This window comes from Pundamilia nyererei, unplaced genomic scaffold, assembly GCF_000239375.1.
Source record: "Pundamilia nyererei isolate P.nyererei 1_Seehausen unplaced genomic scaffold, PunNye1.0 scaffold00137, whole genome shotgun sequence".
NCBI classification, from domain to species: domain Eukaryota; kingdom Metazoa; phylum Chordata; class Actinopteri; order Cichliformes; family Cichlidae; genus Pundamilia; species Pundamilia nyererei.
Genome location: NW_005187538.1, coordinates 532,348 through 555,861, shown reverse-complemented (window position 1 = coordinate 555,861; position 23,514 = coordinate 532,348). Strand labels below are relative to the sequence as shown.

General features: G+C 41.6%; 1 protein-coding gene across 1 annotated transcript in view; it reads left to right on the top strand.

Moving 5' to 3' along the window:
* Positions 1-4,960: 4,960 nt before the first annotated feature.
* The window catches only part of neo1a (neogenin 1a), a 150,410-nt gene continuing 131,856 nt past the window's right edge, over positions 4,961-23,514 (top strand). Inside the window, exon 1 of the mRNA XM_013913578.1 lies at positions 4,961-5,634. Coding sequence (XP_013769032.1) covers positions 5,544-5,634 — 91 coding nt within the window. The 5' untranslated portion in view covers positions 4,961-5,543. The remainder of the gene's footprint in view (positions 5,635-23,514) is intronic.

Below are 23,514 nucleotides of genomic sequence, written 5' to 3'. Positions count from 1 at the left end.
CCATGATCTGAATATCACATATGTATGCAGCTTATGCTGAACAGTAAGTGAAATCTGTGCCGTCCTGTAAACTTCCTAACAACAAAAAGATCCCCTGATACAAAAATGCAATTATTCTTATTCTGTATGAAACAGCTGTTTTTTATGTGTTTGTTTTGTTTCAGTGCAGGGACAAACGGGACCCGTAAAGCTACGTTAATATGCAGCCGTGATGAGACCTTATGTAAATCTCGTCTTAAATTGATCTCAGCGTGCTGTACTTGCTTTTCAGTTCACATGTATGTTTTGTGGAGGGGCTGCTGCTCATGGAGATGCAGGCACATCAAACCAAAACAGGGCTGTAAAACTCTGGGGCTGCGCTATTTAAGCACAAGGCCACCAGACACTGAGGGTTTGTTAATTATTTACTTTTTGGTCAGTCAAAAATCAATCAGTCGACTCAATTTAAACAGGGTCCACAACATTTGTTTGATAAATTATAGTGTTAAGTCTGCGTGATGTAAAGGCAAATTTGCATTGCAATGTTGCTGATAAGATTTCATTGCCTCTCTGAGCTAGTTTGATGATCTTTTTAAGTATACCAACAAACTAAAGCTCTTTGACATCATTATGAACTTAATTCTTATCTGTTACACCCCAAAAACAGGGGCATTGCTAGCATTTTAGTTAGTTTAGTTTAGTTTTCTGTGGAGTGTGTCTAAGAGGACCAAGTGAAAATCAGTGAGTCCACAGTAAGTCATAATATTGGATCAGAAATAAAGGTTGGAAAACACTTGGGACAAATATTTCAGGCTCATGTGCAAACCTGTGCCTTCATATAGATGGTATTACCTAAAAGGTGGGACTGCACAAGATCTCCTTTCTGCATTAAAAACAGTTTAGAAAAGCAAAACTCATAATCCTAGTTAAGTAACAGTATGAAAAGTTTAGCAACATAATATACTCAGTATTCAGTAGTAAAAATGGCTTTTTCTTCATGAGTGCAAAAGTACACTACTGTGCAAAAGTCTTGAGCCAACGCTGGTTGTTTTCAAGGAGTCAGACTTTCTTGTAATGTTAAGGCCTTGAACCACTTTGAGGCTTTTGTTGAACATTGGCTGTCTTTTTTTTTTAAATTTACTTTCAGTCCAGTCAATGTACCTGACCATATTTTTTTAATTTCACAAAATTAGGTTTTTATTTGTTTTCTCACTTACAAAAACATATAATTTGTTCCAATTCCTTTAGCTTAAGTTACAAAAAATGAAAAGAATAACACAGTTTGACGGGCATAAATAGTATTTTTGGACCAACAAGGTGATTCACTAAGAGCTAAAAACTTGCTGTAGATTACACTACCATGACATACTGTGAGCCCTCAAAAAAAAGTTGGACAAATGGAGGGCAAAGGAAGAAATGACAACTTAAAAAAAAAACTAATTAAGACAAACAGTATCTAAAAGTCATGTCCTTAAAAAAATAGAAAAAATCCGGTAAAGACCTGACACAGAACCTGAGAGATGCTTATGGTCCTTCAGCTGACCTGTCAATTTATCAGATATGTTCTCGGTGGCTATAAGTGTGGCTATTAATGAGGAAGAAAAACAAGGAGATGATGGAAATATGAACACAAAAAAATCCCATCAGTTTTTGCTCTGGCATGTAGTACCGTCCACAAAGTGTCATCTTCTAATCATCTTAATTTTTCAGTGAGCAAATGATCCCAAACACACTGCCAGTACAGCAAAAGCATGCATGGGTAGAAAAACACACAATGTAACACTATCAGTCATGGATTGGCCTCCCCAGACCCCAGATCATTAAAGCAGTTTGGGATCATCTTGACAGAAAACAGAACAAAAGGCAGAAACATCGAAAGAAGAGCTTTGAATGTCCTTCAAGAAGCCTGGAGAAATAAATAAATGACATGAAAGCTGAGTAAGAGATTTGAGACTGTGTTGGACAATAAAGGTGGTCATACCAAATATTGACTTTCAAGCTTGCTGGAATTGTAAGAGCTTTGTTTTTGACTTATATCTCCAGTTATGTTTCTACACATTTCAACTAATAAACTATTTCGAATTTTCCTAGCAAATATTTAAAAAATGAAGGAAGACTAAAGAATTCTGCACAGCACTGTCCATCCATCCATCCACTTTCTTCTTCTTATCTGGGGCCAGGTAACAATGGCACCAGCCTAAGCAGAGAAACCCAGACCTCTTTCTCCTCAACCAGTTTGTCCACATCTGGGGGAACACCAAGGCATTTCAAAGGCACAATACTATGCATTATATTATTAGGTTATAATTAACAATTCATTAATGGGTATATTACTTTAATTGTTTTACATACTGGAGGATTGTGTAAATAACACAACATGTAATAATATAGCATAATAAATTTCTATAGCTTTAAAAATCAGCAAAAATAAAAATGAATCTCTTCAGTCTCCTCAGCCTATGTAGAGAGAGGGCTGTATGTTCTTGATTTCATGTGTTCAGATTTGTGTGATGTGGGTGAAAGGAATTGAGCTACACCAGATGTGAAGTCCTTGAAGGCAGCTAAATAGATATAAAACTCCAGTGGGATATTTGGTTTAAATACATCCAATTATTTATTTAGCTTGCACGAGAATGAAAGGGAATGAAAGAATGAAAAACAATGGTATAAAGAAAATGACATTAGCCCAAAAGGTGAGCCCTGGGGCGCATCGTGCCAGAAAGAAGGTGTCATTAATTGAAAGTGAAAACGTTATATATGACAGTTAAAATGAGATGTTCAGGGCAACGATACCAAACAAAAAGAAGCTCTCGCGCTCTCGCTCTCGTGCCCAGAGGGAGAAATGCTCATGATTAATATGTCATGGATTACTCATACCAGTGGGGGGAGCTGTTCCATGTGTCTGAGTGAAAGACTGTCTGGTTTCCAAAGAGGACACCCTTCCTTTTTTGTTCCTCCCTAAAGCATAGTCACAAGCTGAAGGAGAATACAGCACTTGTTTTTGATTTCATAATTCTGCTCCATTTACTGCAAACAAGCAGTCACTTTTTATGCAGGGAAGAGCCTTCCTCAAAAAGGAAAGCGGTGTAAATGTCAGACTTTTCACCTTGATATAATACTCTTTTAATTCCCCATCTTTTTTTTAAAGCAAGGACGTGCACTTTCCCCGCTTCCTTGTCCTCTAACGATGCATACAGTCACAGAGTTTATTTTAAGCAACTTGATTTAGGGCTTTAATCCTATCTTCTGATTCCCGGCCACAAAGTGACATCATCTGTCCGTATCAGGTTACAGATGTTGGGCTCTGAGAGTGCTTGGATTTTAGCAGACGTTATTCCAAACAGGAAAAAATGTTACAGAGACAGCTTCAATAGGCATGGATATAACACTGCTACTTGCTCTCTGCAACCTGAAAGTACAGGATTAGGAAAGAGGTAAAAATATCAAAATATCACCTATGATTTGGAAAATGTATGGCTAACAAATTCACAACTGTGATGTGAATTATAATTAGGGTGTTCTTCTTCTCACTGTCGCCAAAGTGCTTGCTCATGGGAGGTCATATGACTGTTTTGATTTGATTGTAGGGTCTACCTTACAATATTAAGCGGACTGCTGTTGTGATTTGAGGCTTTATAAATAATTGAATTGATTGAATAGATTAATCTACCCCCCCCCCCCCCACACACACACACACACATGAAAACTCTATAAAACTCTCTCTCTCCCTTTAGTCATATATATGTATATGCCTAAAGCTGTTTAATGGGCTAAAATGTCATTTTAACCTGTAAAGTTTAGTGAGTTGAGGATTGTTTAATTATTCTCTTTGCTTGTCACATACTACTACTCAATATACACTCATTACCAGTTTGATTAACTTTAGTGAGTGTATATATCTGCAGCTTCCGGTGGCCATCCTTACTGTATGGAAATTAGCCTAGCCACCTCTGCTAAACAACAACAACAACAACAAAAAACTGTTATTCTGAAGTCTTCCATATCTGTCCTTGCAGTTTTGTTGAACAGTATATTGAGGATTTGAAAATGAGGCGTAAGTATGGCCAAACTATTTAAAATGCCTTTCGGTTTGCCTTTTTATTTATATTTCATGACGTTATTGGCTTTTCAAGTTTTTTCCAAGATGGCGCCTGTCTAATGGGAGTCTGTTGCTAATTAGCCACCAGTGCAAACCTCATAGATAAAAATAGGATGTTGTGAGGGGCACAGATTAATGAGCTGCGAGTCTCATGTATTATATCTTTATGTGATAGTGGGTCGTGATATTTAACAGCTTGTGTGTGGTGCTAATTAGTGAGACAGAGTAACACAACTGAATATTGATATGAAGTATATCACTAAAATCTTAAGGAGATGAAGACTTCATTGATGATGTGAATTTGCTCAATATTTTGGCAGATATTAGAGGAGGAGGGCGGATCGATCCAGATATCGGTAGTACTAGTGCGGACTGATACTTTGCTTCTATTCTGGAAGTTCAGTATGTATCCCACTGAATTGCGTGAAATGCCTACATTTGAAAAATATATACTTCCAACATTAAAAACATCATGATCCTCTGTGTTGACTGTCAGGTCTATTTTATTTATTGCCTATAAAAGATTTAAACAACAGAAGTTGTGCTTTTAGGAACAGAAACCTTAACACTCCTGGTCTCCAAAAGTTTTAAAATGCATGAAAAACGGAAAGGTGTGTTAACTAGTCAGTGTGGAAAGTAAAAACACAGTGATTTAATGGTATTTAAAATGTGTTCAGCATTAATTATATTTGCAAGTCGATGATGATTTGTGTCATAAATCATGGCACACTGCTCTCCTTCTAACTTTATAGATTAAAAGTATCAGTAAGGGTCAATACTGGCGCTGTGTTTACTTGGTATGGCACACCACTAGCGGAAATGAGGTGCTGTCGCTGCTTTGCACTCCCACTCCATATTTTAGCTTTCGCCTGAGCGCAAAGAAGCGGCCCATGATCCAAACCTCTGTGAGACTCCACGCCCTGTTTTCCGGGGAGCCCGTGGAGATCCAGCCCTACAACACGCTGCTCCTCTTACGTCCCGTCCGCGATCAGTGAGCTGGCCGCGGCAGAGATTTCTCCTTCGGCTTGGATCTTATCTTTTACTCCAACTGAGCTCTTTCTAGTCTTTTGCGCGCTCGGCAAATGTCGGGAGCGGTATAGTGGACGCGTCTGTGCCGAGTCGTGCGCAAATCTTTCTGAGACTGCGCCTCCGTGGCAATGGATTGATTTCAGTGGTTTTTTCCCTTCCCCAACCTCTGCCTCGACCAAGTTGAGAAAACAGTGTGTAACCTGCGGCTCTCTCCTTCCAGCTACATGTTTCATCCGGCCAGTTTTAAAAGTAGCCTACCTGGCTCCGGATGTTCCTGCACATTTTAGGACGTTGAACTTTTTTTTCCTTCTTCTCTTTGTGCATTCACAGGAGGTGGACGGGGATTTTAAGGATTTATATATATTTATTTATTTAAAAAACAAAAACAGCTTCTCCGGGGTTCTTAAAGCCTGCAAAGATTTATTCGTGAAAAGTGATGGCCGAGCGGGGAGCTCTGTCGCTCCTCTCTCTCCTCTGTCTCACCTTTCTCTACACGGAGACCACCGCTGCAAAGCATGTCGACAAAGGTAAATGCCCGCAACCCACTAATAGTTGTGCTGTGTGTCTGCTTCTTCGTGCCTCGGTTGGAGGAACTTGCCTGGGTTGTCTTAGAGGAGTTGGAATGGAAAAACGCACGGAATGTCTCGGGGAGGGGGGAAATCAGACAGGGGGTTAGGTAGCTAATTCTGCGGCGTTCGGGTCAGACACACTTCCATATTTAGATAACTTTAAAAGTAGGCTACTTTCTACTACAGGCACACTGTTTAATCCGAGACCAGCCCCTCTTCCGAGCAGCAAAAGCAACACGCTTTCACACTCCCTCCTTTTGTCTGCGTGGAGGCTGTTGAGGCAGAACTGCTGATAGGTTTCTCCGGTTGTCTTTCAAGCCATTGCCAGACATGCGGTGTAGTTGTGTTCATGAGCGTGTCTCTGAATTATGTGCAATAAACCTGCAAAGGCCAAGCAACAGATTCTGCTTGGTGTGTTGGAGTCTATCCATCAATCTGTGTGAGACAAGGTGTGTGTGTGTGTGGTCATGGAATTTCCGGGGGGGCCGCACACTTACACTATGCAAAGGGTCATTAGTGTTCACTGTCAGGTAATAAGCTGGCATCATCAGTCCAGCGGACATCTCATTACTGGGCGTCAATACATGTTTTGCTGATGGATAAACAGACCCGATTCATTTGCTTCTGTTAATTGTTTTGAAGTGCGGCCACTGCACTGCAGTGTGTGCATGTCGGTAATATATGTTCTTTCAACTAGTAGTATTGTCTCACACACACAATTTCACCGATACTGGGCGTGATTTCTTGTTCTTAGAATAATGAGAGTGAGTGTGTGTGTAAGGGGGTGGGGGGTTCAGAAAAACCCAGCACACAGAGTCTGTTATTGGCACTTGGAGCCAGCGGTGCCTGAGATAAATTGGAGAGTCATGAGGAAAAATGTTTTTCCAGCAGTCATTGGAGTGCACAGCTCCAGCCCTTATCGCATACCCCATCGTGACAAAGTCATATCTTTATCATTTAAGCTGGCAGACCTTATCAAACACAGCAGCATGAGGTCTGGACCAAAAGAAAATGTGGCAGTAACTGACTCTTGTGCAACATGGCCCAATTTTCTCCGTTAATTCTCAGGATATGCAAATAAAAATACTTTTGTGTGTCAAAACAGAAGGTCCGTGCACCTTGTTTTTTTCTTTTTTTTGAAAGCACGCTGTGTGGTTTGTCACTTAAAAAGAATGAATGTGCAAAGAAAGAGAGAAGAGACGGGCCTCTGCTAGCTGTTGGGCTCTCTTGCGTGTGGAGCCTGATGAAAGACCCTTTCCTGCATGAAAAGAGCTCTGCAGTAGTGGAAGGGGAGATAGAGAGGGGAAAAAAAGCCCCTCCTTGGCTTTGCTGGAGATCAGTACAAAAGAGAAATGGGGGTAGGGTGAAACAGGCCGACTGTCTGGAAAGTAATAAAACCAGGAGATTAAGGGGTCCAGGGAGTTCCTTTGGGAGCTTTGATTGATTCCAGAGAATTGGACTGGGACCCACACGCAGGGAGAGTTTCAAATTACTAATTGTGGGGTCCCCATCTCCGAAAATATCTGTTTATCCAAAACACATTTCTTTGAGGTCCTGAATGTGACCACAACTTTTATCTTTATCAAGGATGGCGGAGTTGTGGTCTTAACTTAAAAAAAAAAAAGAGTTTTGAGTCTGTCTCGTTGGGTTTCGGGACTTGCTGTGTAACGTTGGAAAAACCTGTAAAGGTTCAGACAAACTGCTGCTATTGTTAGCCCTTTCTCCTCTGAAGCTCTTATGATGGAACTTTGAAAATGTCTCAAGAAGTTTTAAGGGATTTTTTTGGTAAACAAGTACCAGTTAGAGGAGATCCATTTAGGCTCTTCTTTATCTCGGGGTTTTCTCTGTAATCCTGCTGGGAGGGAGCTGAGTGCTGATTGTCTCCCACAGGACAATGCAAATAACTTGCTGAAATGTGTAAACATTTGGCAACCCTCTGCGCTCGCATTGCTCTCTCCAGGGTTTTATCCTCACATACCATCTTACATGCAACGCTGCTCAAGCCTCCTAAACAACCTTTCTTTTCTTTTGCGTGTTTAAGTTCTTCTCTCTGGACTCTGCTGCTAAGAACATAATTTACCACCTTTGTTTTGTTGTTTGGGAACGCCCTGGTGGTCCTAAAGGAAGGCTTAAAGGTGGATCATCAACCATGAATTTTCAAGAATAATTCAAGCATGACCCTCCGTCTGCTCTTTAATCTGTTCACAAAATGTGCAAAAATGTCCTCTTTTATCCATTTACACAAACTTCACCTCAAAAATGAACTGAGTCTTTTCCACAGGTCCACATGCTATTGTGATGATTTGAGAGGGGCCATGATGCAGAGTCATCTGCTGTCTCTGCTGCATAGAGTGTGCTGTTTACTGATCATTTATTTATGGGCTCCAATAGCTCATACTAAGTCCTAATGACCTCCATCCGCAGAGATACGGATAATTGCACATTTGGCCAAGTATTTGATTCATCTGCTTCACTAATGAAACCACCCCATTAGGCTATGCTACTGATCTGCAATTGCCACTGATGTGAGGGCTCAGTTTGTTGCTGCTCTTATGGCATAGTTGAAAACAACAGGCAGGTTGTGCCTTATTCCTTTTGTTCAAGGTTTGCAGGGGCAATAAAACAAAAAGCTGTTAATGAAATGATTTTTGCTAAGAACGGCGACAGCAGTTTATCACATGTAATTGGCAGCGTGAACGGGTGGATCAATATTCTCTGAATGCATGGCTTAACAGCTGCTGTTGCTTCTTTTAGGTAGTTGGGCTAAGTGTAATCACCCCCTTTCAGCTGTCCGGAGGCCGATTTATGATCCAGTGTTGGTATTTGTTTGCGTTTCTTTGCTCCTTTGCAGAGAGAAGCATTACGTGAAAAGTTTTGGAAGGGTTAGAGAGGCAGAATTTCACGCAGCCCTCTGAGCTAACAGTGCCCGCTCATAAGCGATGGGTGTGTTTAAATCACATGCCGATTGGTTGAATGGGTTGAAGCTGGAGAGGACAATCTAAATTTTAAACAGCCAACCCGGCTACTACAGAAGTCCTCATTTCTCTCTCTAGAGAGAAACTACAAGGATCAGTCAAAGCTGAAATACCAACAAAAGTAGTCGTCGTTTCTAGCAAACCGTATAAATGATGGGTGTAGTCACTGTAATGTCACCATAGCTAGTGAAGTACCATCATAACACATCTATAACAGGATTTTCTCCGTTGAAAATGTGGTGTTTCGTGAAACAAAAGAGCCCTCATTGACTAACGCCTTATAAATCACAAATATTACTTAAATATTACAAATATTATTAAATTATTATTTACAAGACAAACTTGATGCCCTTTTCATGAACCTGCGTACTGAGGTCACAAAGCAAGTGGATGTTTTCCAAATAAACTTCTGTACGAACACAAGCTGTCGCCCCCTGCTGGCCTTCGAAATTAATGCAGGTCAAACATACACACTTTACTTTTCAGGTCACGAACCTGTGACAATCTTTTATACTGTCTATACTCTATAGTTGTTCCACGGGCAGGCATACACATGCTCAAGCCTTCTGTGGCTAACCAATAGTTATTGTCTTTTATATCATCACATACGGTTCCCAAGTTCGTTAATTAGCTCATAAATTGCTCATATTTAAACACTGCCTACAGCGTAGACCGAACTTACAAGATTGAGAATCAGAAGAATGTAGAATAAGTAGAGCATCCTTATCACATTTGATCCAGTTTCTTGCCATATAAAACTCGGTGTCAGTTGTGAGTTTGAAAGATTTCTCCATCAGACTAAGACTCTATTAAATTTGAAAATTTCCCCCTCCTTGTTAATTGTTCATAAGAGCTGTTGCTCTGACATTGTTGGTCTCCGTTTGGGGCATAGACTAGACTGACTTGCTGGTTGCTGTGTTGCTGAAGCAGAGCTGCTTTGAGCGAAGCGAATCCAAACTTGCATCATGGTCTAAAACCCCGAGCAGATCATAGGCAAGCATATAGCTGTAGCTGCCCCCCTGCTAAGATGAAATGCTGCTTGTGTTGATGTGTTGCAGAGAAACACTAGTTTCTCCTACTCCTAGACATTCAGTGGCCTGTATCAGGGTTCTGAGTTTTCCACTATACTACGTTACATGTAGTGTATGTAGTCTCTTGTTTTTTGAGTTTAGTAGGCAGATAAAAATGAGGTTTTGCCTTGAGGAGTGCAGAAATAAACATTAGCATTTTGGGGGGGAAGTGATGTGTAGCAATGTTGAAGGTATTAAAAGCCAATTTTTCTATCAATATGAGGCATAGCAGCTGTCGTTCAAGTTAACTTTATTCGTCATGCTGTTTGAATGTTAAAGAGACCCATGTTCATAGAAGCTGGCTGAATGATGATGTTAATGCTGTCACTGTACTCTAGAGTCGTTTCATATATAAAGGGCTTAAAATGAAGACTTTCCTTTTCTTTATAAAGTCTCTGGTGCTGTCTTCAACCATCATGTTTCTCAGTTCTTTGAAAGCCAGTCTATTGTGTATTACGATTGGTCAGTTCACAGAAAGGCGCTCACATCAAGTGCGTCCTTCTTAGAGCTGAACTTCTCGGCTCAAGAGGTGCTCCTGCTGTGCCTAAAAATATGTCAGACGGTGCACCTTTCCACTTCGACTACCGTCTGCCGTCTTTGTGTCTGCTCACCCTTTCATGTCAAAACAAAGAAAGCTGGGGAAAAAAATGCTTGGACTTTAAAGAGGCTGACGAGTGTCTAGAGACCATAAAGCTGTCCATACTGCCCTGTGTGAAGACTCTTTTGAGACTTGGTAACCTGAGGGACATTACATCAACAGCATTTATATCCTTTACTGGAGACTTCCTGGAAACACATTTGCCTCACTCATTTTCACGCTTCCTTTTACGTCTATTTTAAAAATAGAACAGAATGCAAAATTTCTACTTCACTGTGCTGCAGCCAGGCTCTCCAGGCTTCCCCGTTCCTCTGTGATTGAGTGATGCTCCGGCTTAATGACCTTTGGGAGAGTGGAGGGTTTTTGTTTTTTTTCCATTTTCCTCAGGCTGCCTCAAATAGCAGCAGTATGAGCGAAGCATACGAAGAGGAGACTGAAATTATGGCTATGTGTCAATAAGAGCCCGGTTTCCCATCTTGGTCAGTGTGCTTCAGTGCACTTAAGGCAACTGTGTGTGCTGTGGGGTTTGTGCAAGCGAGTATCACTGGCTCAAGACCAAAAGCTGGAAAGAGCTGCGTTGTTGCGATGGGCCACGATCTTGACGATGTTTTCAGCTCAGCAGGACGTCTGTTTTTGGAGAGTTGCAGATTGTGTTTAGCCTACCTTGAAAATAATCTAATAAATAAGAATCAAAGAAAAATCATCATAGCGATCTTAAAGGCGTCTTTTCAGAAGATCCTGCAGAAATTAACCTTTTGATAGAATTTACCACCCCCCTTTTTTTTTTCTTTACCCTGTGATCATTTATTTTTCTTGCTTGACTGCAGATATTTAGAATATTATTGTTGTGTGTAAAGAGTTTATGTTCATTCAAAAAATAAACTGCATACAAATAAGAATCATTTTGGCCCTTTTTATTTATTGAAGTGTTTATCCGAGCAGCACTTAGGCCTGTAAGTGAAAGTTGTCTCACTAACGTGCTGTAGTCTTGCGTTTGGATGTTTTGTAATATTTATGACCTGCTCGACTGCAGTTCCAGCCGGTTGTGTTCTTCGGGACAGAGTGGCATTGTCCAGTCGTTCACTGCATGCAGTAAAATCACAGAAGCCAAGCGCTTGCGATGCAGTGCACGTCTTTTATAACTGCAGCGTGACAGCAGCAAATGGAAGGACGCGTGTACTGATGTTAGATTTAAGTAGTGAACGGCAAAAAAAGGAGTAGTTTCCCCTGGTTTGGTGTTCAGGCAAAACCTTGAAGGATTCCGGGGGAATCTTTTTACAAGCACAGCAGGCCAGCGAGAAGTTTTCTTTTTTAACCTAAAAATTTTTCCTCCAACTTTTGCTATTTTGGTTCCCCTGAGCTCCTGTCGTGGTGTCTCCTGTCGGTAGTGGCAGCTGCATAGGATTATGACACATGCAAGCTGTGCTTGTCAGATGAGCCTCAGCTAATGAGTGCAAGGCTCTTATACACAAAACTGTTTTTACAGCCCCGGGGAGCATATTACAGGCATTTCCTATTAAAATAAGATCTCTTAAACCTTTTTTTTTTTTCTTTTTTTTACAGTGCTTAAATTTCCCTGTCCCTAAAACTTTTGTAAATCCTTTAAGGTTGTATTTATTGTATTTTTATGTAAATACTGGAAAAATGTAATAAAGCTGAAAGAACTGGAATAGCAGTTGTGGTTTAAATCTTTAAAAGCAGATCTGAGTGTTCCTGTCCAGGCTTTTCTAGTCACTGTTAGAAGAGTTTGCGAGAACTATGGCAAGATGTCTCTGTATTCAGAGACTTTCACTTGAAGCAGTCTCACGGTTGCATCTCTTAACAACTACATGTGAAGGACATTTAAAAAAATTGTCTTTTCAGAAGGAAGCACATAGGATGGAAAAATAGCAGATATCTGAAGTATAAGTGGAATGCAAAACAAGCAGACGAGACTCGAACATCCACGTGGGTTGTGCTTATTACTACATAGGGTTAAATGTTAGATGGCATCACCTTCTTGCAGAGGTTGGATTAACCCACTCTCGTACTGTCAGTCGTTGTTTCTAAGAATCTTGAATTTGATTTGGTGTCATTTATATTTTTAATCTAACTGTGTGGTGTCGAGTTTCATTCTTGGCAGCAGTCCTGGTTGTAAATTAAGAGAGACTAATACTCTTTCTTGAAAGATGGATTAATAACCTTCATTTGGGTGCACTCTACCTGCTGGAGTCCCAACATCCCGCAGTCCTCAGACATGAATTTATTCTCTGCTGTCTTTTTGGAGGACATCCAGGGTGTGATGAATTAACCTGAAAGTCTTCTCGGTGGTGTAGTTCATGGTGTAGTGCAGTAGTTAAGTAGCTCGTGCTTCAGAGCGACTACAGGCAAACAAGAATCGATGCAGCTCCTCCAATATAATGATTTTTTTGTTCATCATAAACGTGCAGTATGGCTGATGCAATTTGAATCATTAATCCCAACATGAGATTGCTCTAATGGATTGTGTTTGATTGGGGCTGAACTACAGTGTTGTGTTTAACATAATCAATGTTCCTCTGCTCATATCACTGGTGCCCAGTTCAGCAGATCTTGTATGTTGGAGAGGTTTCATATACCCTTATAAGGTATCAGTCACCCATGTACACAGAGAGGCTCTCAGCCTTCATTCAGTCAAAGGAACATTGACTGAATGAAGGCATTTGTTGAAAGGGTGTGGGGGCAGTCAGTCACAGAGAGAGGATTGTGAGCTGTGCTCAGTGGAGCTTTCTGCCTTCGTCTTGTGCACGGCCGTGGTTCTTGGCAGCTTTAGACTTGGTGGGATGTGTGTGTATGTTTTGGTGGGTATTTGTATATAGGCGTATGCCACCCATCTGGGGTTGAACAGCTGTTTTATCAACAAGCTTCAGAGAGCTTTCCCGGCTTGACAAAAACTAGCAGATATTTGCATCTACTTTCACAGAGAATGAATAAATGGGACTGCTTTCACATAACTTTGCCACTGTGGTGTCACTGATCGGTGAGATTAACACTTAATTCGAGAAACATAATCATGGACGGATGCATTGATCGCCACACTCTTTTTATTTTTTCTTTATTGTGAAAGTTTAGTTTAGAACAAAATTACAGATTTGCTCGTGGCGGTGAATTGTAAAGACATTGGTAGATGTGTGGTTTGGTTTGTGAGAGAACATTGATTTCTAAAAATGAGTTTGGGAAAATATTTATTTTTAGTCTTTTTTTTTTTTTTTTTTTTGAAGATTGAAAATGTTGCGCTATTCTGGAAAAACCAGATTACTGTCACATTGTGATTGAGTCGATTATTATTTTTATGTTAGCTCTTGTAATCCAGTTCAGTATTGGTGCACAGCTCCCGCTGAAAGTTTTTCTTCTGTCGTTAATGAGCTGTGCCAAATATAGTAAATATGTGCCAGAACAATTCTGTTTGAAGTTGTATTTTCTCCTTCCTGGTGGGTTTTTTGCAAGCAGGGAACTGGTTTGTCTTCTTTCTCTCTAAGAAATCTATTGAAACCACTTAACTTTGAAGCGGAGTTGGTGTGTTAGTGTGCTACTGCTTCTGCGAGAACAGAAGACGGTGTCATTTTTCCTTTTTTTTTTTTTTCCCTTTTGTCCTGCACTGTACTTTTCCATGGAACTGTCTTGGCATGTAAAGCGCATCAGCTTCCTGGATTGTTGAGTCTCAGTCATTAAGTTTAAACAGTTTAGGCTTTAGAGGTAGATCCAGGAGAGGGTTATGTACTTGTCGTGTATGTATCAACCAGTGTCCCTCTTCTTCTTGAAATCCCTCCAGTCAACCTCCCTGGTTTTATTTTGATTTTTACCTGCTGCTATGGTGATCCCTGAAAAAATTCTGGTGGTATGAACCAATGTTTCTGCTGCCAGAGTGAGCTGAAACGATTCTTTGAACAGTTCAGCATTAGATAGAGGCTCCTTTGTGCCACTGGGAGCTCCCCTTTGGCGTGGAGCTCTACCGACTGCAGTGGCTTCTCACCATGTTATTGGAGCCAGTTCCTTCTCAACTCTGAGCTCATCTGAAGCTAACAGAGGTCAAGAGTGACAGCTGAAATGGTGAAATTGCTGCTTTAAGCCTTTTTAATACGCTGCCATGATGTAATGGAATTGGCTGTCTCTTTTCTGCTTTTTTGGCCTTTCACAGTTGAATAAATGTGTCTCTCTGCGGCACTTATTTGAAACATGATGGCATTTCTACTGTATGTTAGAAACGCAGAGCTCTAAGTAACACAGAGCTTGAGCTTTCCAATCAAAATGCTAATTACATCCTGGAATTTGATTTAGAGTACAGGGGAGATGAATACATTTGATCAAAATGTGTGCCCCAAAATGTGACGTGCTCCTTGTTTATTAAAAAAAAAATAGAGAACAGGAGTTCTTAAAAAGGTATTCATTATTTGTGATTTTTGTAGCAAGACAAATTTGAGTAATTATAAGGGAATTTTTAAAATAAATGACTGGTTGTGATATAAAAGATGGAGAGAAGCATGTTATTTTACTGAGAGGAAATGAAGTAACTGCACATTTCTACAGAAGCATTTTTTCCACTGCAGGAACTGGAGGCAGACTTGTGGTGCTGTGTCACTGCTATAGCAACGCCATTTGTTTACCTTCTCTAGAGCTCAAGAGACGAGCCCAGGCATGTCTGAGAGGAAGAGCCCTGTCAGCCTCCAATAAAAATCAATAATGATTTTAGTAAAAGTTGGAAACCGCAAATGTCTTTAACCCTTTAAAGCCGGTCGGAGCGGGCACGCCGGAGGAGTTGTACTTACATCTTATGCCATGCTTGTCCTAGGTCACAGTTTCCTTCCACATATAGCTTTGCAAAAACTGCATAAAAAGCACTTGCAGCAACCAAAACATAATATTTCAGAAACACGCTTTGCCAATCCGATCAGCTGTTTGTAACTCTTAAATTTCTCTAACTAAAAATATATGTTAAAAAAACAAAATGATTTTCAAATTTCTTTGTAGTTTATTGCACTTTTTTGCAATTTATGTAATTACTATGCACTTAATGCATACATATTATTAAAATTTGGGCTATAGTGGTTGTATTGATGTATATCAACTTGAAATGCTCACAGAAATGGCACTACAGCATGTAAAAATATAATATAAGCTCTGGCGGACTTGGTTCTACAGTAGGTCTTAAAGGGTTAATGACTTCAAGCAAAAGCTCACCTTTCAGTACAGCCAGCCGACTAAAAAGGAGATGCTAGCAGCATGTGTTGCTGGAGTACTTGCTAGTTGTGCTCCATATGACGGGAAGACCAAATAGTGGATGGAAATTACTCGCGTGTCTTTCATCCTTTCTTCCTCCCCTCAACCCCAACCGGTCATGGGAGATGGCTCCCCCTCCCTGAACCTGGTTCTGCAACAGGTTTCTTCCAGTTAAAAGGGAGTTTCTCCTCCTCACCGTCACCAAATGCTTGCTCGTAGGGAGTTGTATAACTGTTGGGGTTTTCTCCATATTATTGTAGGTTCTTTATCTTAACATATAAAGTGCCTTGAGGCGGCTGTTGTTGTAATTTTTTTTATTTTATTTATTTATTTATTTCAGTTTTATTGCGTAACATTGTTAATTTAGAAGGTTAAATTACTTTGGTTAATGTTAAATTATGGTGTTAAGCATTTATTTAAAATTTCCAGGGAAATTTCTTGAAATATCACTGTATAATTTTGAGGCTATATCGCCCACATCTAACTCCTATGGTCAGAGCATTTAGCCTCTATTTGGCCTAATGCTAGAATGACTCCGCTCATCCTCACATACAGCACAACAGGGCTTCATTCACTGTTGGATTAAGCCATGTAGAACCTGAGAGCAGCATCTGGGGCGACACAGTCTCTTGAGCTGTCTAAATACAGATGTGACCTTCCTCTGTCTGAAATGGTGGAGAAGGAGGAGGATGAGCTTTGTTAGGACGAGCGGGGAGGTGAGGATTTCTGCCCAGCTTCAAGTGTACCCAAAGAGCAGTGATGGAAAGCAGCTGCATCAGTTTTTCCTTAAACACTGTCCCTTGAACTTTGAACCCACCCCATACCCCCCCTCCCCCTTTTTTTATTCTTCAGCCTGTGGCAGGTCACAGCACGCAGCACCAGTGTGGCTGCATAGTGGAGAGCAGCCAGCAGGGAGCACCTGCAGAGGAATAGCAGGCGAGCAGCATTCCATCACAGGACCCCGAGACACAGATGTCATACGAGACACGAGGGAGGTGGTTGGAGTGGGGGGATGAGCGGAAGGGCCGATGGCAGAGGTTTTGGCATGGTGGGGCAGTAATGGGGTGGGATAGCAAGCCAGATGCTACCAACAGATTCTTAATGAGGTTTCCCATCAAGAACACAGGGAGATGAACATTAATGACTACGGTTAAACTTGTCTGTTCATTTACTCCCCCCTTTTCAATCATGCTAGGATGAGGTGCCCGACATGTTTTGGGCGCATGATAATTGTTTTTTTCCCCCCCCCTCTTTCAACCCATATTCAACTGTTTTTGGGCTGCAAAGAGTGCAGCAGTTATTGGGATGAAATTTTAAAAAAAGGATACTTTTTTTTTCGTTTTAGGGCAATAATGTGAATTGTCAGTATGGTGTAGAGTGGATGCATAAAGATGCAGTTTTAATAGTAATGAGGTGGTGTTAATGCAGAGAATTATATTTGACTGTTATGAACAAATACAGGCACTGCATTGATGAGTGAAGTCACAGCCAGCAAAACACGAAGCTCCCTTTGTTAGTCATTGTCTTTACACAACAAAAGGATTAAAAGTATGTAACAACCTTAATTAAGGGCGGAGATGTTTGTATTTCTCCTGTGAAGGACAGCATGTTCTTGTATAACCTTTCCCTAGCTACCAACAACCCAAGTGCTTGAACTGATTATTAGTCGCTTGGGAGAAAGCAGAAATGCTTTTTCTGCTTGCATACTTCATTTACCTGGAGTGGTCTAAATTAGTCCTGAGTGCATAAGCATGTCACTCAAGCTTTCTGGACACCTGCTGAACAAATTCGCTCAAAGAGCACACATACACACAAATGCACTCGGAGCAAGATCCTAAAATATGTCCTGCAGTCTGTTTCTGCCATATGGCTTATAATATTGTAGTGAAGTGTAGCAAGTCTAAATGAAAATTCACCCAAGATTATCTAATTAAGCAGGTGTGAAAGGAGCTTAATTTAAGATGGCTTTGGCATCTCTCACCAGTCTATGTTCAGTGCTATGAAGCAACAGTTCATTCAGCTGGAAGATGTGAATTTTTAAAAAAATTTTTTTTTTTTTTTAAGCTGGGGACAAAGTCGCACGTTTCCATTTCTCTTCAAAAGAAGATGTCAGAAGTGGTCTCGAGTTATAAAAGGCAGTGGTTTTATTAGCCACTGCTAGCCTGTGGGGAGCTTTTTGTTGCAGAGTGACAGGGGACTTAATAATGAAGCTCTCTAACCCAATCAACCCTGAATCAATGGAGCCCCTCTTTCCCTTCTTTGTCCCTCTCCTGTTCCCCCTACAGTGCCACTGCATTCCCAGCCTGGCGGGGCAGTGTCTCCGGGCCAGGGCCATGTCACGCACCCCTTCTGGCCCCAAACAACCATGGTGGGGGGGTCAGGGGTTCAAGTGCTCCCCATGGGGCAGTGCATTGGATGCCTAGTGACTCTCGGCCCCAACCACTGTCAACACTGGCAATTAATTTCTAATGAGAACAAAAGTAGCTCACCTCATATCTAGTCGTTTGGTTCACTGTTACTGCCCCATTCCCATTTTCCCGTTCTTCCACACCGGCTTTAAAGCAGGGGCGAGGATAGTCTCTGTTGGCTCAGCGCTGATTGTGAAGCGCTCAGAGAACATTCCTTGCGTGCTGCACAGAGGTTGAGTGTAGATTTTATGGGCTGTGTTTCTGCTAGTTCCACAAATACCTGTGGTTCATGTGCATGCTGTAGAAGCTTAACCCCTTCTCATGTGTGACATCTGAAATAGAGCTGCTGGTTATATGATGGTATTACAAAGGCCCCTCTGCTACTGTATATCCCAATAACTGGGAAATCTTGAACAAATCTGCAGCTGGGTCTTCTTTTGTTTTCGTCTTGCGCTTGTGTTTCATCAAATTAGCTAGGTATTTAATTTGCCTTTAAAAGCACATACTGACATTTTGGAAAATTCATTTATTGGTTTCTATCAAGAGTTCAAGTTAGCAGATCGATGTAAATTTCATTTGTATGCACCTAATATGGAAATAAGACTTGGATGGATTTTCCATAGGTTATCACTGAGGCTAGAAACGGAGGGAACAGCTAGTCTCGCTGAAAAGTAAAATGATTAGCTACATGGTACAATTTATCACGTGGCTAATTTGTCTTACTAAGCAGCACAGATTGCATATTTTTGGCTAGAAAGATCATTTCCTTCAGGATTTTTCTTTTTAAAACTGCCTTACTTTATATATACTTACAACTTGGTATATAACACCTTCCTAGTCTACTAACAGGCACCTGTTAGTAGACTGTGTGCGGGATTTATTTCAGGACTTGGGTTTGCTGGTCTAGATGCATATTTCCTAACATCATGTAAGAAATAAGCATCTGTGTTTATAATGCTTTAAAACAGCGCTCCCCAATCCCCGGGCCTCGGACCGGTACCGGTCCGTGAGTCGTTTGGTACCGGGCCGCGAGAGTAGAGGCTCAGGTGTGAAATGTATGGTTTTCAGGGTTTTTTGTTGTCGTTTTTATCGTTAACTCTGTTTTCCTGGGTCTTTTCATGTGTGTTATGAATAAATCTTCTTTTTTTCGGTACCGGTACTAGTTTTATTTTGTTGTATCTATCCGCGACACCTTAAAGGCCGGTCTGTGAAAATATTGTCGGGCATAAACCGGTCCGTGGCGCAAAAAAGGTTGGGGACCGCTGCTTTAAAACACCCATTTTCTATACTTTTATATTGAGGATATGCTATGAGTGTTGTGCTTTTGTTGCCATCCTGCAAAATGTATTTATTTAAACATAACAGAAGACTTGTGCTTTTGCATGCCTTTAATGCTTACTCTCTTCACAGAGCTGTTTTAAAGTTAAATTCATATAGATTCTTTAACATGTTGTAGTTAAAGGAAACTAAACAGTCGTCCTACCCATTCAAAGGTACTTAAAGCGCAGTATCCATGTGTTGTGGTTGTGGCTGGTCAGTGCATCTGCGATCTGTATTGATAAGATTTCCTGAGGGGAAACAATTGTGTGAAATGCAGGAAGCCATTAGGAAGCCAGGGACTCATGACTCTCCCTGCTGAGTAAATAGTGCCTGGGCCTCCCCGATTTCATCCACTTTTGAATGAGCCCAGCACTTGTAACAATAAAGGCAGGAAATGAACTGTACTCACACAGAAGCGTGCAGGATGCTCATTGTGTTCCTAATTGACCAAACTAGGTTGGGTGATGAAAGCAGACTTTTTTCCCCCCCCTTTGTTGGACAAAAATAACTCAAAGGTAGCATACAGTAGGTGTGGTCGAACAAGCAGCTAATGAGGCGGTATTTCATTTCAGCATAGTTTCATTTATTTATTTATTATCTTTAGATCATTTTGGGCTGTTGTGGTCACGTCCTAACTGACCCAGTTTGTGTGAAATGGGACCTCACAGCTCGGACCCATGACTGCCTAATGTTGCCTGGTATTGCTTACATGTGCACATACACGAGCAATGGAGAAAAAATAATAAAAAGTAGTGCATAGGAGAGAGCAGACGTGTCAGCACTTGGTACCTCATGTGCTGTGTGAAAACAATCACTCCCCACTTTCAGCTTGCTTATGATTTCCTAAGCTCATCTGGCTGCAACATCCTTGTTTTTTCTCTGTGGAAGGCAGCCATGACTCTCACCCAGACAGCATTACTTAAGTTGTCACCTGAGAAGCCCTCCTGGGGAAAGTTGTTTTGTCCTTGAGTGTAGACCATAAGCGTATTTAGGCTGATCTGTATTCAGGGGAGATTGGTAATGTAGTAGGGATTGAGGTTATGCCTCCTACCAGTCCTGCCGCTCAAGAGACAAAATTCAGCGTGTGTGTGTCTGTGTTGTGTGTGTGTGTCAGCACGCGCACTTTTAGCCATTAGCTTTTTCTTTCCGTGAACATTGGCTATGCACTAAGGTAATTGTAAACCAAGAATCAAATAAACCAGTTTCTAAATGGCCATTTTGGTTTCATTGTTGGGTAAAGAATGTGCGGCTCTCTGGCCCACTTTTTGTGCTCGGCATAATTGATATTTGCTTTACCCCTAGATTAAGTGACAGCTAAGCAGGTTAGTATTGAGGATTTTCCCCGATTAATTCCAAGAGTCCAATCTGAGCAGGCTGGCCACGCTCCCTGTATCATCCCGAACGTCTGCCTTACCTGGGATTTACTAGCATATGAAAGGGAAATGAGATCAGAGGTGATAAATCCTGCAGCAAAGCCTCCCTCAGTGAAAATGAGATGCCCACATGGTATTGTCTGTCAGCAGGTGCCCCTGCTCTCATTTCTGATAAATTGATTTTGAACATTCAGGTGATGGGAAGTGGGGTAGCCCTACTGAGTGCAGGCTTTTTTTCCCCCTTTGTATTGTGCCTTGTAAAGCTATATGCTCCGGTCTGGCTGTCTTCCTTTTGTTGCAGTAGAGCCCCATTGTAGTGGTTACTCATTCACACCATGTCCACACACTGTTAGGTTCCCCCTATCCCAGCAGATTTGCAAGCAAGTAATTTAGGGGTTGTTAAGTGATTTAGCATCTGTCTTTGATAGGACCCTAGTGAGCCACAACTGCCACCCCCCTTTCCGCCCATCGCTGTCTGTGCCTGTGGCGTCAAGGCCTGCGTTTGAATTTCAATCAGCCCTGGATACATTGTTGTGTTTATTTGAGGGGGATGGGTTGGATGGGGTGTCAGTAGTAGTAGTAACTGACTGTGTGTGTGTGTGTGTGTGTGTGTCAATCAAATATTCAGCGTGACCAATGGGCAGCTCAATGGAGGCTAGTCGGTGTGTTCTCTGGGGGGCACACGTCTTTAACCGATGCCCGTAGGGCGAACTCTGCCCCTCACTTCTTTAGTTGACTGGCGCCACCCTCCCTTCCTCGTCATCCTCCTTCCACAACACAAACGCAGGCGGTGCAATCAATAACGGCCTCACCCTCCTCCTCCTTCTACCACCCTACCTCCCCCCTGCTCCAACCTCTCTTCTCTGCTTTCTATCTATCAGCACAGTGTTTGATGTTGCTTCATCATTCTCTGTCATCCCCCCCGACACCTTGATGTGTGTAATTGTGTTAGATTTGTCATGGTGGCATAGTTATTTGGCCTGGCCCAGCTGGTATTAAGCCAGAGGGCGTTATTCCACGTACCTGCAACCCAGGCATTAGTTGTAAAATATCCGTGGCGTCTCGTTTTATTTCAATGTGGCATTTTGCAGTTGTGGTTCACTTGGTTCTCCCAGTACCCCAAGGTACGTTCCGTCCTTTATTAAGGACCATTTTGCATTTTCTGATTTCCATTGTTCCCAACTCGCTCTGCTTCTTCCCTCTCACCAGGCAGTGAGGCATAAGCGATCTCGCATTAAAAATCCAACCCCACAGCAGATTGGTTGTAGGAAATGAGAGGAATTGATGGGGGGGTGGAGAGAAAGAAGTCTCACACATAAACAGTCAGACAGATGCCAGCATCATAGTAAGGCTGTGAAAAATTGCTTGGAAAAAATGTATGATTGGACATTTCTGGCACTGATTTTTCATTAGCACCTTATTTCTTAAAGACTGCGCTCAGTGTGAAAATATTTGACAGTAACCGTTCTTATTTCCCCCCCAGAGGAAAACTGGCATTGCTTTCCAAATATCTGTTTGGAAAGGAATGCAGTTTCATTTGTGTCGGATGTAAAGATCACTGTGTTAATGTGGAGGCTGCGTGAGTAGACGCACAATGGAATCAGATCTTTATTTGAAAAAAATGGTTTGTTTTTTTTATTGGAAACCTTACCAGTGACGCTCCCAATTCATTATCTTCATCTTCGTTTCATCAAATTGCTTCATCAAACAATCCTCGTCTCCTAATGTAACACTGGCTAATTTCGTTTTGCGAGGCTTTTCTGTGCAACCTGTTGTGCGAGGAAAATCTAATCAATACATTTGTTTCGTGAGAAACAGTGGGGGGATGTAGTGCGAGAGGGGGAAAGATGGTGCGCACAGGAGACTGTGCAATGAGGAAGACGTAAGAGGCACTCTGAGAGAATCCGTCCTTGTCGATTATGCACGCGCTACAACCTTGACAGCCACATTAGATCTCTTTCTCCGTACACCAAACTACCATTAATAATGGATACATCTTTCTAGTTCTTTTTGCTTTCCTCTTCCCCTCCCCCCAGTATTGGCCCTTAAGGCGTCTACCCCTCTTTCCCTACCTCCATCCTGTCCTACTCTCCCCTTCCCCCCTGTCCCCCCACCGTTTCAGCTGCAAGCCCGCTACCCAGGAGCCATGGCAGGTGTGCACACATCTTACATGGTGCTGGCCACACAGCCTGCAGCACCCAAACAGTCATAATCAGACAGGCACACCCACCTGCTTGAGAAAGACCACTGTTGAATAGTTGCGTGTCTTTGCTTTCCCCTTTTTGTAGCGGTTCATGTTATCGGGGTTTAGATGAGGACATTAGCCTGGTTTTGTTTCTCCTGACAGAAGCCCACAGACGGTGACAAATGAATATGACACAAATTCTGCAAAGACACTGAGGATGAAACGGCACATACAAGCTATTGTTAACACTCATCTGCAAGCACAGTGGTAAAAGGCGTGTTTTATTAATATTATTTGCTGTTTGATTGTCACTTTTCGCATCGCACTTATCATCCGATCCAAGATAACGGCCTCTAAAACACAAGCCTGATGCTTATCATCAGTTTTATCTGAATCTAGAATTGTAGGAGTCGCACAAAAGAGGAAAAAAAAGGGAAAAATGGGCACACAATAGCCCAAACCGTAATACACAATCAGTAGGTGATCAGCAGTCAGCAGCCTGGAGTGAATCAGGATCTGCTTCATTGTCAGGTATGTTTAATAGTGTGTCAATCAGCTCATTTATTTGTCCTCTTCATTGTTAGGCCAAAACTGACATCTCACCAAATAATCATTTATAGTGTTTCCCCATTTTACCAGGTATTACAGAAGCTTTTCTAAAACATTTATTATGC